Source organism: Lissotriton helveticus, chromosome 8 (assembly GCF_964261635.1).
Source record: "Lissotriton helveticus chromosome 8, aLisHel1.1, whole genome shotgun sequence".
Taxonomy (NCBI): domain Eukaryota; kingdom Metazoa; phylum Chordata; class Amphibia; order Caudata; family Salamandridae; genus Lissotriton; species Lissotriton helveticus.
This window is the reverse complement of record NC_136069.1, coordinates 1143677590-1143691663: the sequence shown is the minus strand read 5'-3', so window position 1 is coordinate 1143691663 and position 14074 is coordinate 1143677590. Positions and strand designations below refer to the sequence as shown.

The 14074-nt window shown below is 43.9% G+C and overlaps 1 protein-coding gene across 2 annotated transcripts in view; it reads left to right on the top strand.

The window, feature by feature from the left end:
• The first annotated feature begins 4195 nt into the window (after window positions 1-4195).
• Window positions 4196-14074, top strand: part of LONRF2 (LON peptidase N-terminal domain and ring finger 2) — a 203813-nt gene continuing 193934 nt past the window's right edge. For both annotated transcript variants that reach the window (XM_078658018.1, XM_078658017.1), the window contains exon 1: window positions 4196-5116. In XM_078658018.1, coding sequence (XP_078514144.1) covers window positions 4471-5116 — 646 coding nt within the window. In that variant the 5' untranslated portion in view covers window positions 4196-4470. The remainder of the gene's footprint in view (window positions 5117-14074) is intronic.

Genomic DNA, 14074 nt, shown 5'->3' with positions numbered 1-14074 from the left:
CATCTTACCAAGGCACATAGTCCCTGGACCCAGCTGCTTCTGAGGCCAAAATCCAGCCTACAGGCTGCCAAGGAGCAGGAAGTATTAAAGCTGGATAGAGATCTTAGGAGTTTCCCCTCAATTTTATTACAGAACTCCCAGTGCTTCAGCTCTAAAAGTTCTATACCATACAGTATCGTAGGCGGAATCTTGGCCCTAAACACTTCAAGAAGACAAGCAAAGTGTATCTTTCCAGTAGCAGAATAAAGGGAATTTAAGGCTCTGCCGTGGGCAAGGGCTTTACGTGAACAGTGCTCTATATGGGGCCTCTCACTCAAGTTAGCTGCAATTATTTTTCCCAAAAAGGTGTAGGTTTTAACAACCTCTAGTTTTTGGCCCCCAATAAACCATCCAAAATTTACAGAACGGCATTTCTTTTTTCCAGCGATACACATAATTTTGCTTTTAGATATGTTAATTTTCATGCAGTGGGTATCAGCAAAAACGTGCAAAGCTTGCAGCCGATTAGCAAGACCTTTAGGGGTTAGATCTAATACGAGAATATCGTCAGCATACATGAGACAAGAAATCGGGGTCCCACCTACCACCGGAGCTATACCCACACATGCTGCTAAATAGGCAGGAAGGTCAGCAGTGTAAAGTGAGAACAATAGATGTGCTAAGAGACAGCCTTGTTTAAGGCCATTCTGGGAGGGAATCTTAGGTGAAAGTCCCCTCTCGCCCCCCTGGAGAACACTGCACCACGTCTTTGAGTGGAGTGCACGTAATAGCTCCAAAAGATACACTGGTAAATCAAGAGCAGCTAATTTTCTCCACAGCGTTCGACGATCGATTTTATCGAACGCTGTGGAGAAATCATTGAACGCCGCGAACACCAGTCCACCTCTTACACGTGTATATTTATCTGTAATCACATGCAGGGTAGTGAGATTGTCCAATGTACCGTGTTCCTTACGGAACCCTGTCTGTTCACATGGAAGAATATTATTCTCCACGACCAAGTCCTCAAGCAAGCCCAAGATACATTTAGCAAAAACCTTTCCGACTGAGTCGAGGAGAGCAATCAGACGATAATTCATGGGACACTCCCTTGATCCTTTCTTGAAAATAGGGATCAATATACTTCCCTTCCATGAGGCTGGAACAGTTTTAGTAACAAAGCAGGATTTAAACACTGGGTGAAGAATCCTACTCCAGAGTAAAGGATCCTGCTTTAAGACTGTCATGGGGAGTTCGTCAGGACCCATTGCCCCCGACAAACGCATATTCTTTATAGCCATTTCTATTGTTTTCACAGATGGGAAGTTTATCAGATCCTCAGAAAGGGATTCAGGAACACTGTCTAAGCCCGTGTCAACATTCCCTTCATACAGCTTTCTAATATAAGCGGACCATACCTCTTCCGAAATGGGTATCGGAAGAGGGCTACTTCTAGTACCACAGCCCCTCCCGACTATGGACCAGAATTCTCTAGTTTTTCCATGAACAACAGCCTCCCGTAAGTTTATCCACAGTGAGTCTTCCTTCTCCTTTTTCAAGCTCCTTCTTAATCTGATTCTCCTTCTTTTTAACCTCGAGATTTCTTTAGCAAGTTCCCCAGATCTTCCTATATATTGCATTCGCACAAGTTTATTTATTTCCTTGTTCAGGGTGCGCAATGCACTAGGGACAAAAGGTTTTTTTCCAACACCACTGACCTTTTTTACATCAAAAGTGATCTTTCTCACCAATTTTTCAAAGTTAGCGATTTCGGAACCACACCAGCTATTTAATTCTGGTATAGTTTTGCATAAAATATCATGTACACCTCTTATTAAAGTACTGTTCCAACGGCACCTACCCGAAGTTCCCTGGAAGGGGACCTCATTACCATCAAGCGACCAAGACTCGGTGGGTGGAGGTTTAAGAGAGAGCTTCATGGAAATTATGCAATGATCACTCAGAGAAGTGGGGGCTATCATTAGATCCTGGACATGAGGAAAAATGTTACAGTCAGAAATCACATAGTCCAGGATAGAGGAGCTAAAAGGAGACTTATGCGTAAAATTCGCTGGAGTATCAGAAGGAAATCTCCCATTTAAGATGAGTCCCTCAGCCATCGACAGTTCCTCCAAGAGAATCTTCCCTCTTTCATTAGTTATAATTTTATCGGGAAAAATCGATTGTGGAATAAAGTAAGCCTCTTCTTTGGGTATGTTTCTAAATACATTTAAACTGGCGTTCGAGATTTTACAGTTCAAGTCTCCAACTAGAATGACATCAGGAGGAGAGGGAACATTCTTAATCTGTCCAATATATTGAAATACATGCTTCAATAAAATGTTATAACACTCTTCAGGTGGGACATACACATTAATAATTACAATGCCGGATTTATTAGGAAAATTAGGGAGATTCGATATACTTATAGCTTGAAAGAGATTACTGGGATCAATGTAGTGCGAAAATCTCCAGCTCAGTTTATTAGTTAACATACAAGCTATTCCCCCTTTAGCGTGACCTTTCCTAGAAGGGGCGGCAGGTGCTTCCAACACGAAATATTCCTTCCCTCCATAGATACTACCAGTGCACCATGTTTCTTGGATACAGATCACACTTGCTCCTAACGAGAATAAGTAGTCAAGTTTCTCGGGGCTACTGTGTGTCCCGGCTGCGTTCCAAGAAATTAATTTTAGTTGATTTTTATGCTTGTTCCCTATTGGTGCTTATTCTGAGAACTCATGTAGAATGTATGATTGTCTTTGTAGAAAAGGACATGTGGATTTCTGCATTTAGGACACCGTTTTTCTCCACCTTTAGAAAGCAAATCTACGCCGGATTTCACTTAGAACTGGACTGAGTTCTTTGTACTTATGATTTACATGCTGTGCTACTAAATATACTTATGGCGTATTCTATGCAATCTGCCTATAAATTCTTTAACTCAAACTTTAAAACAACAACCCTTGTCTGTCATTCCTTAAAAGAATGTCTCAGCACCTGCTACTGAACCCAATCAAATAGAAATAGTGATGGCTGCAGTCAGGGAGCACTAAAGTCCTATCGGGACTGCTCCGCTCCCGGTAGCCCTTGGCGTGCCGCATCAGTTGGATGACAGGATAAGTTTGAGCAGCGTGAACTTGCTATATATAGCATTTGAATCCTAAACTACCACTTGGCTTAAATCTTTGCCAGTATTAAGCTTTGAAGTAGTACTACTTCTACATTTTTCACATTAAGCGTCATGAATTGATTTTTATTCCTATATATTTTAGTTAGACTAAATGATTTGGTCGTCTATTCTCGTGTATTTGCAGAAGCTCCGAGTTTCATGCACTTTTAAACAAAAGAAAAGGTTTAAATATCACTTTTTTGAAGAGAAAACCAGCAAAGTAGCTAAAGAGACGAATACAGTAAGGTTATATACTTGGAGAGAGGGGGCGGAGTGAGCAAGACTGAGACGCCCAGCGAAATTTGTACGCTACAATATCTGCTGGCACGTTATCCGTTGAAGTACAGCTAACATAACTTATGTAAGACTGTAATGTAAACAACGGGTCGGCCGCTGATAGAAAGCAGGCGTCACTGGCGAACGCAGCGGCCATATTAGAGAGGAGTTTGCGCTAATCAAAACCGTGAGACGGACAAGAGGAAAGGAGACTTTATTGTCACCACTTATGAAATTATAGTCCAGTAAGAAGTTGGAGCTGCTGACATTAGATATGAATCATAGAACGTGAAATACTTAATGAATAAAAAACATTCATTTATTTTCCTAAAACGCAGGAGTTCACAGGGAGCCCAGGGTGTTCCTCGGGAAAGGTTCAGTTTCCCCGACATTGTTCGTCAGTGGAGTAAGGGATCTGGCGCATCATCAGCCTGTTTTATTGCCAGGTCGGAATATAAGGATGAGTGGCCCCACAAGCGCCACCACGTCAATGGAATTAAGGAGGCACCGGCGGAATCCTCCCAGGTCTACGGAGAGCTCATTAGATGCAGTGGCATCTACAGACATCCAGACTAGCTTCTGACAGGGTGCAAAAATAAACTGAACTCGGTTAACTCTCGCTACGAGCTATGTAGCGAAGATACTATATCTGAATACATAACACCTTCCAACAAAGCTCCAGTGCCAGCGAACAACTGACAGGAGGTACATCAGCCAATCCTACGCCAAGACTTCCGCCAACCAATGCCAGGGCATCATACTCCGTCCGACACTCCAAGGAATGTCTCCGCCTCCCTGAAAGGTTGAAGTCTCCTGTGTGTGTTACATATCATCTCTGCGCCCCGTAAAGCTCGTAATTGCGGGCATAATGCCCCCGTAGAAGAAGAAATTGTAGACAGTAAGATAGCGGTCAAGGCCGGGGTATTCTGGACAGGAGTCACCCCTCTCTGCAATGGGGAGATAGGGGCGGGAGAGCGGACTTCGCTTCCCGGCCACCATGCACGACTAAGGGGAGCGGTGGGACCTGCCACACTCTCCCCACCATGGAGCTGGGGGTCTCCTCGGAGATGCTGCAGGTGGCGGAGGAGGCGGCACGTGCCGGGGACTACGGGCTGGCAGCCGAGATCTACGCCTCGGAGCTGTCCGAGCTCCCGAGGCCCGAGCGGAGCCTGTGGCTGCGGCGGGGGGAGGCGCTGGCCCGAACTGGACGCGTGTCCGAGGCTCTGGACTCTTACAGCGCCGCGGCGGCGCTGGGGAGGCTGCGGCCGGAGGAGCTGGGGCCTTTGGTGATGAGCGTGGCGAGCAGCCTGCGGGGGAAGGACCTACCGGCTGCACCGGTGGAGTGTGACTCTGGACCGGCAGGCCTCCCCCCGATGCTGTGCTGTCCGTGCTGCAGGCGCCTGCTGCTGGAACCGGTCACCATGGCCTGCGGCCACAGCTTGTGCCGGAGCTGCCTGCGGCCTGTGCCCGGAGTCGAGGCACCCCTCCAGCAGTGTCCGTCGTGCGGTCCCCAGAGCTCGCCCCTGCCCGCCGGCTGCCCTCGAGTGAACGTGATACTGGGCAGCCTGCTGCAGAGGATCTTACCTGGAGAGAGCCTGGCGCGTACCTTGTGCGAGGAGGCGCAGAGCCTACAGCAGAAACAGCAGCTGAAGCCGGCCCTGGACAAGTACATTCAGGCTGTAGATCTGGGTGAGTAGAGATGGTCACACATTAACCGGGAGAGCCGAGCCAAGGTCTGCCCTGAACAGTAATAATACTTTTATTGTATACATAATTAAAACCTTAACAATATAGAACATTGAGCAAAAAAATTGTATGTTCAACTGAGGCATGGTGTTATACCCTTTCGAGTTTTTACCAGCAAGTGGTCACTCCGTGCTTTGAAGAACTGCCCAGCCTGCAATTGTGAGATTGAAACTGAGCTCCATGTCTTCTTTTTTTTGCCCAGCGTATGACAAACAGAGGAGGTATTGGCTCGTACCCCTGTGTAAAAATCTGGGCTTTTGTCATTGTATGCAAGCACTTAGAGTGTTAAAAGGCTGACACAACTTAATTTATTGTATTTGCCGTTTCGCAATTTCTGGCTGCTATGTGGCACAAGCGCAGAAACTTTGCTGAATGAGTATAAGGGTATATACATATATTCTTGTGCAACACCCCCGTGGCATATGACTGGAATGTCAGCCAAAGACCTTTTATTGTACTTTTTTTATAATGCTTTTATTCTCATTATTTTAATTGGGTTTTCACATGTATGAATTATGCTCAACTGTGCCCACTTGGAAAATGCTCTAGAAACTATTTTTGTATTAACCAATTTATAATGTCAACCATGTGTACTGTTTTTATATGTTTTTACTATACTTTTTATGGTATTTTTACCTAAATAAAGTTTTCTTGATGATGAAAACATTGAGCAGGCATTAAACAGTAATTAGTTAGGATTTTTTTAGTAGTTGTTTGAGTACTTGTTGTAGAGCGACTTTGATATTATGGGTCTTATGGCATGCTTTTGTCATTTTGCGAATTTGCTGTGCGCTGATCAAGATAGATTGGGTATTGTTGGAGGTTCTTTCCAGAGGGCACCCATGTCATAGAGGATTGGCTAATGATTTCTGAATGCCCCTGATTATTGGTTCCCAGTGGTGTAGTAGATGTTTGCCGCATTGGGCCTGAAGAGACTTACCTATAGTAGATTTCCATAGTTTTATTTTATGCGCGCAGACTGGGCCCCACTTTATTGATCAAATTAACAATGTAGCGTCATCGTTGCAGTGCAAAAATTATAAAGAGTGGTGAATTAAAATAGGATAGAGAACCTAGAGACGGAATTTTTAATAGGGAAGGTCTCTTCCTGTATATTTCCGACGTCAGAAATATATATCCTTTGCTGTTAAAGAATGATATTCACGTTTGTTTTTTGACTATTTTTGCTTTAACACATTAATTGCACTATATGCAGTAGCATTATTTCTGAGAACAGAGGCCCTGAAGAAAGCCTCGGTCCCTTTGTCCCATTAGTCTGAAACATGTTGGCCCCCTTGCAGATATTTGTTTAAACTTCTATGATATTGCGCTGTTCTTGTTTTTAACAGGAAGAGACCTTCCCTATTAAAAATTCCGTCTCTAGGTTCTCTATCCTATTTTAATTCACCACTCTTTATAATTTTTTGCACTGCACTAGATCCCATCAGATCAATATCATATGGTCCAACAGTGATTGTGGGTCGGAACCCTTATCCACCACAGGGTACGATCTTTGTCTCAATGATCCAGAGACACACGACCCTAAGGATGACCAAATGATAACATTGACCATCACAAGTCTTTGATGGGAATCCTACAAAAGGTTTTTTGATCTACAATCACTGGTGGCCCCCCGTTTTGGTTTCTCGTATCCTGTGAGAACTATTTAGTCTTCACTCCAACTAGATGTACTAGGTTAGACGTCGGGTTAAGGAAATAGGAATTTCCATGATACTTTCCTACAGAGACCTCTAGGTTTTCTTGTTGTTCATGTAATTCTACAAAGGGATACTACCTAGTCTGGTCTATAAATATCCCTTGGGCCCTTTACCCACGTATTGTTATTTGCCTGCAGAACTTCACAGCTGTCCATTGGAATCGACAACGAAACCCAACACCAAAAGGCACCTATGCACCCGGCTTCCCTGGGTGAGGTAACACGAGTACCCTGGTGCTCCCGTGGGTCTTGACTCTCGAAGTGTCCTAGTCTAAAAGAGTTCCATCGTAGTTAACTTAGAACTACCCTTAAACTGTAACTTTGTAACTTGTTTTTTCTCCATACAAAGTCAATGGTAATCCGCGGCTGTGTTTAGACACTGCACGCGTTTCCCGTGGGCCTCCTACATCCTAACCTTTGATGGTTCTAGGCAGCCCCAGCGATTCCACAGGCCCTAGGCCTGCTTTCTAACTTTCACGTGGTTCTTATACCACTATTTTAGTATATGGTTTGTGAGGCCCCTAGGGCATAACGTATACCGTGCAACTTATCGTATGCTAATTATGTTCCTGATATTGTACTTTTACCTCTGACCTCATAAAGAGTGCAGAGGGGTTGTGTTTAGAAGAAATACATATATATTTGATATATACCTTGTGTCGTGTGCTTTCATTTGATCATTCAAGAGATTATAATTGGTAAAACAACTTGATTAACTCGTCTCCAAGTCTTAGCCTGAAGGCTGCTCTCACAGCTACCACTTGGATAGCTTTCTATAAGGTTGACCTTATAAACTACCATCAATAAGGGTCGTTTGGACTGGTGCAAGGTGCCAACTAGAATAGTGGACATCATATACTAGGCCAGCTTCTCACATTCTGCCCCTAGAAAAAGATGAAAGTAGTCCACAAGCACACATTTGCTGTAGTATTGACCTTAAATCCAGGACCTTCAGTGAATGTGGAAATTACTGGCTAAACTAACTTAGAAGTCTTAGCACTCTGGCTGTGGTCGTTGCAGTACCTACCCACACCCTGCATTGGTCTACCCTGTCACTAGCTCTCTGGTGCATAGTTTGAGCTTGCGAACGGACAACATGACTACCATAGTCATTTTCTTCTTCTTCATGGAGGATAAGCCCCTTATAAGAGGTTAGTAAAAATCTTGCAACTTACTTTGGTGGTGGTCTCCACCAAGGGAATTTGATGGTTACATCTAGGTTTGGTTCAGGCCTGCTTCCTGGGGATTGCCCAAGCTACATTGAATCTGTTTTGCAGTTTGAAGTCTGGAAAAAAAGCAAAGAACACTATATGGGCCAAGCATTTTCAAAGCTAATAGATATGACATTGGCTGTATGCATTTTTGCTTTGTCGAGGCTTGTTTTGTTTTGTTACGATTTTTGTAAAACTGTTGTTGAGAGAGCCACCAGTATAAAAAATAAATTGTCTAAAAGCAAAAATGTGCTTCTAGTGAAGGAGCAAAATGCCGTCACTCACAGTGAGGTTAGCCGCTGATAGAAGTGGGCTCACACGTAGAAAAAAGTAAATTCTACATCAACAAACCAATGGATGAACAGGTCTGGCCAGAAGCCCCGAATATATAAATAAACAACTATATAATATCCACAAAGAGCACAAAACGGTTGCTCGTATGGTTGGAAGAATCAGTCCTCCATCCCTGCTGGGCTAGCTGATTGAGAGCACTTCCCGATCTTCGTAAGGGGTCGCATTGCAACAATAATTATATAGATATATACAGTGCTTTAAATGGGCCAGTACTGTCTCGTACGGAGTACCAGCACTTTTTTATTTTGAGTGGAGGAGTACCAGCACTTCTCAAGAGAAATGCTATACTTTTAATTGGAGAGTACCGACACTTCTCAAAAACAAGCAGGTACTCTGCTGCAGAGAACCTGCACTTCTATTTGTCCATTTCAAGCACTGGATATATAGATATGTATATATATCAGAAGGTCTTGGCCAACACTTGCCCGTAAAACTGCTGTGCATCCCTTGGGCCGTACACGCCCCATTTATTAATGCTGGTTGAGCAGTAAGGTCCTCGAAATAGTAGGTAAAGAAGGGAAGCATAGTACAAAGAAGTTAAAAACAAAAAATCAGGCTATCATATGCTACGCTAGAGAGTAAAGCAAGGCTGCAACCAACGACTGAATGTGTTTTTGCAAAAACACACCACATCAACTAACAGGTCATTTGTTAAAAAAAAATAAATAGCGGAACCGGGCTGTACCAAGGGACTCTTCCTGTCACGTAATAATGATCTATCTTTGCAGCACTCATCGAAATCACACTACCAGTGCAAACTCCTGGGTGTCCGCCAGAAAAAATGTCTCGGCATCTCAGCCCACCATGTTCAGGCATGCTTGACGTAATGACATGGTGCAGTCTTACTTAACATTACTGGCACGCATAGAAAAAGAAGCAGTTGTTTGTTTTGACAAACATAAGCAGTCCTGTCTTGACTTACATGCCGTCTCTTTGAGTCCAAGGATAAAATTTTACTGTTTTCAATTCCCTTCGACATTAGAGTCTGAAATCGAACACTTTTGAAAGATTCTTTACTTTTTTCCATGTAACAACGATGGAGGAAACAGTGCCCTACTTCCTTTTAGATTAAATCCAACAAGTCATAGGGTCAGTGACCGCAATCTTTCTGTGATCTTTTGGCATAGATTTAATTCTGTTCCAGTGCAAACAGGCACAATACTATGGAAATAATGACTGTATTTGAATTCCTTCTATTTATATTAGTTAGGTTTCCCGTGCACATTTACCATTCATCCTGCTGTTTGATTAAAATCCCTGCTTATTGTTATTGCTCTACATTTTACTAATAGTGTCCAAAGGATGAAATTAGACTTGGAAAAGTCAACATATTGCTATGCTACTGGACCTATCGGTCGAGCATCTTACTTTACCAGACCCACAAGCAGTGGCAGTCGCCACTGGGTAGTTGTAGTTAGGACCACGTTACATTTTTTAAATTCTTTTAACCATAACCTTTTATTGGATTTCAGCAAAACCCACATGTTCAGATACAACGGATGCATTGTTAGCTAACAACTTCATAATATACATATTTTCCTTGGATCTCCAGTATGTCGGTTACCCAGCTGACTAGCTTACATCACATGGTCTCTGCTCTCCTTAACACCTTGAACGGTTTTATATGTGGCTTCTCGTCGTCTCATTACCTTTCTCAAGGATAAAATTGCTTCAGCACTGTAAACGTAGGTGGGTATGACACCGAGAGGGTTCTTTTCCTCGAGTATTCTTCTAGAGGGCCCCGTAATGTTTTGAAGTCTTTAGTGCTCTCAGACATGCCATGCTAGATTTTCCATCGCTATGATATTCCAGAAATGTGACTGCCTTCGTGTAATACCTGAGAGTTCTTCTTTTTTTTCTTCCTAAATTCTGAAAATGTGGTCTTTGAGGCACCCAGGCAATTTCATAGTCTGTCTCTTATAGTCTGACCCTGCCTATTCTCTGTCCCAACCAAGGCAGAAGCCAGAAAATTAAAATATCCCCACATGAACCATACCTCTACTCACACGAGCATATGAGGAAATCAAACCCCACCTTCATTGGGAGAGTTGCCTTCACTCCTTAATTGCCCATCCATACGTTAGTACATCCATCCATTCACAGATTCACCCATCAATCTGTCCAAATATAAATCTACTCATACTTTCATCCATCCAGCTTTCACTTTTCACCCTCTTCCACTCTTCATTATTCCATTCATTTACCCAATGTCCTATCGATCCTGACACTCTTTAATCCATTCACCTTTCCATACATCCATATTTTTAGCCGTTTTCCTTATTTCCTTTTAGCTTTCCTTCCTTTCTTCCTTTCCCTCCAATTCTTTCTTTCTTCCTTCTGTTTACCTATCTTTTGCCTTTCATCATTACTTTATCCATCTCGCCTTTCTCTAATGCTTACTTTTTTCTTCTTGGCCGTCTGTGTATTCCCCAATTTTTGTGATTTTTCATATTTTTTTCTTTCTCTTTCTCCTTTGTATGTCTGTCCGCATCACACAACCCTCTGTTATTTATTTTCTACCAGTATTATTTAAGAGTACTTTGTCTCTATATCACCAGAGGATGCCCATAAACAAAAAAAAATAATGTTTACTGCGACCCATTTCACCAGCCCATGGCATTCAGTGGCTACCCACACCAGCTTAAGCTGCTTACGTGGGAATGGGGGGGGGGTTGCCTGGGACCCTGGTCCCAAACCCCAAAAGCATATATGATGATTCCTACAGAGGAGGGTGCCCCAGAACAGACCAGAGACCAGTCATGACCTCCCTCCACAAAGATTTTATCTTGGGACTTTCCCACCTGTTACGGATCATATCCCTCACAATATCTCCAGCCATTGAACTAACTGTAGGATACAATTTGTGTAGCTTGACTGGGTAAAGATCACAAACACTAATTTATAGTGAGCCACTCTATCCTGTATAGTGTACATACTGTTGGTGAGGTCTTTCCAAATGTGACCATTGAGTCTGTGTTCTTTTGTTATAAGGGGTCCCCATTTATCTTTGTATGTGTGTCAGTTATCTATACTACTTCCTTGAGAAGCTGGTATAGAGTAGAAATAATTCCATTCATGCCAGTAAGAGAACTCACACATGACTTTATCTGTGTGAGTTCTCTTGTTACCGCTTTTTTAAGTGAGGGCTTTTAGACCCAGTATTGTATCTGCATTGTGCAACCTCTCTTTCTCTCCCACTTTGAAGTCTCATACAGTTTCTCCTTTACACCGAACATCAAAGGATCCTGAGGCAAATGCTCGGGTGAAGGAGGAATTAAAGTGGGTTAAGGTGCACGTTGAGGGGTACGTAGTCAAATGTAGGATCTTATTTACCCTGTCACTGATTGTAAGAGTGGAATTCATTGGGGTGCTATCGTAAACGTTGGTTAGTCCGTTTCGTCTGAGTTTCCATATAGGGTCCCAAAGTAAGAGACCTGATCCGTCTCTGTCCATGTGTACCCATATTTTGTTTGATTCGTGGGTGCTCCATTGTGCTAGCACCAGAAAGTGTACAGCTCTGTATTAGGTGTGCATACCTAGTAGCGGGGCCATCCATCTTCTCTGTCAAAGTCCGCAAATAAAGGTTGTTCTCTTTAAAGTGGAGAAGAAGCTATAGGGTATTGCTTTGCGCAAGACCGGGAACAAGTAAAGTATCCTAGGGAGCACATTCATTTCTGATAACATTAATCCTGTCTAACCATGACACTGGTATTACTCCTCTCTGAAGGACTCCTTGGTTCTCCATTAATGGGGAAATCAGATTGGCTTTGTGTAGATCTAGTATGTTTGGTGTCGTCCTTACCCCCAGGTAAGCAATGGCCAGATTTAGCAGTTCTGATTTAGTTGTATTCATTTTAAGTTGTCAGACTCTCTTGAAATCTTCGTTTTGGGATGGTAGTTTGGGATGGACCGTGTAGAAAGCTGACTCTTTATATAGTAGACCAAAAAGAGGTACTCTGTGGTAAGAGTCCAGGCTAACTCCAGTTGGCTTACAGAGGCAAACATTATATCCCAAATGCTCTCTGTTTTGGTAGTGTGGGTGAGCAGTTAAGCATATCGGAGGGTATTGCTTAGCATTTGTTTATACACACACACACACAGGCAATTTTTACCATATTGATTTTAGCAGTGTTCCCTTAAATGTGTCTTTACTCATAGTGCTTTCCCGTGGAAGAAAAGGCATGTGTAGCATACTGTGTACGGTTTCTGGGGGTCTTCTTCGGGACTCAGGGTCGTAGTAGGCCAAGGTCCAAAGTACTACCAGTATATTCTTGTTACATGCCCTGCGGCATCCAGGTGCAGAGTTTGGGGTGCCACGTAGAAACAGGCTGCAGAGGGGGACTTGGGGACAAGTTTGGGAGCTCACAGTGGGGGGGGATTGGATCACAAGGGCCTTTAGGACAAAGGAGCAAAGTTGGTTCGTCTGTATCTGGGCTGGGGTGCTCGGTGCATGGAAATGTCAACAGGGCTCTCTGCACCTTGGAACCTTGCGGTCTTAGGTCTCGCCGGTTGAGGGTACAAAATCAGCATAGTTAGGCCACTCTGGTAGTGCGGCGCTGACGTCCCTAGACGGCTGCTTTGTCTTGGAGACGTTGGAGTCCTGGTTAGACTCTCATGGTTTCGGTTTGCTGCAAGGGGTCCGGTACACTGAATATTGCTCCTGTGTGGCTCCAGTTGGTCCTGGTGGCCTCTCAGTTGGTGGTGGGGGTACTTAGCATTTCGCTGCCGGCAGGCTGCAGGGAAGTAGCTCCTCTACTCCGAGGGAGATTGCTTTCCAATTTGAGACGGGCTGGTATTTACCTGTGGTTCTTGAAAGCTGGTCAACTGCAGGACGAGTCGCTAGGTTGAGTTTGTCAAGACTAGCTTGGCCTGCAGGGTTTGGCACCAAAAGTCCACAGCAGTCTTCAGTTCTCGTAGCTCTTGGTGTCCTCCTCTTCTTGATCAGTCTAATCTCAGTACCTGGTGTCAGGGGTGTAACCTAAATACTCAATTTAGGGTTGTTTCTGGGAGTGACGGGTAGTAGCCAATGGGATACTTACCTTTACACCCTCTAGAAGACCACTATCTATCGGAAGTGGGCATGTCCCTAACCCAGAAGGCCCAATTCCACCAAACAGAAGATGGTGGAACTCTAAAAGTTGTGTTGACATCAGGTAGCTTACCTTAGAGGTGGTACTAGCCTGAAAGGGGAACACGCCTCCTGACTAGATCATTTTACCACCTGTTCTGGTACCAAATGGGTCCATGGGAAGGGGGTGGCATTCCTCCTGTCTGGGAAAGCCTTGGGTGGCATATCAAAGGTGGCAGAGGCCTTTGAATCCTCTTGCCTTCATATGCTGATTATCTTAGCCATCCAGCTTGGAGGAGGGGATAACACCGCTGGCCAGAGCAGACATTGTTTCCGCCCTCAGAGAGCGTGGACTCTCACCTGCAGGGATCAGAAACCTGTCTGTGGTGGCAGGCTGGTCTGCACTCATCAGCCAGCGCACTAGTAATCAGTAGGTTTTGCAGGGAGAACCTATAAGGTGTCCTCTGTGTGCACATATTAATAAATCTGTCATTGGAATCAATGCTGGCTTATTAATGCAAGATGTTTGATACCAAACATCTCTAGTTTCA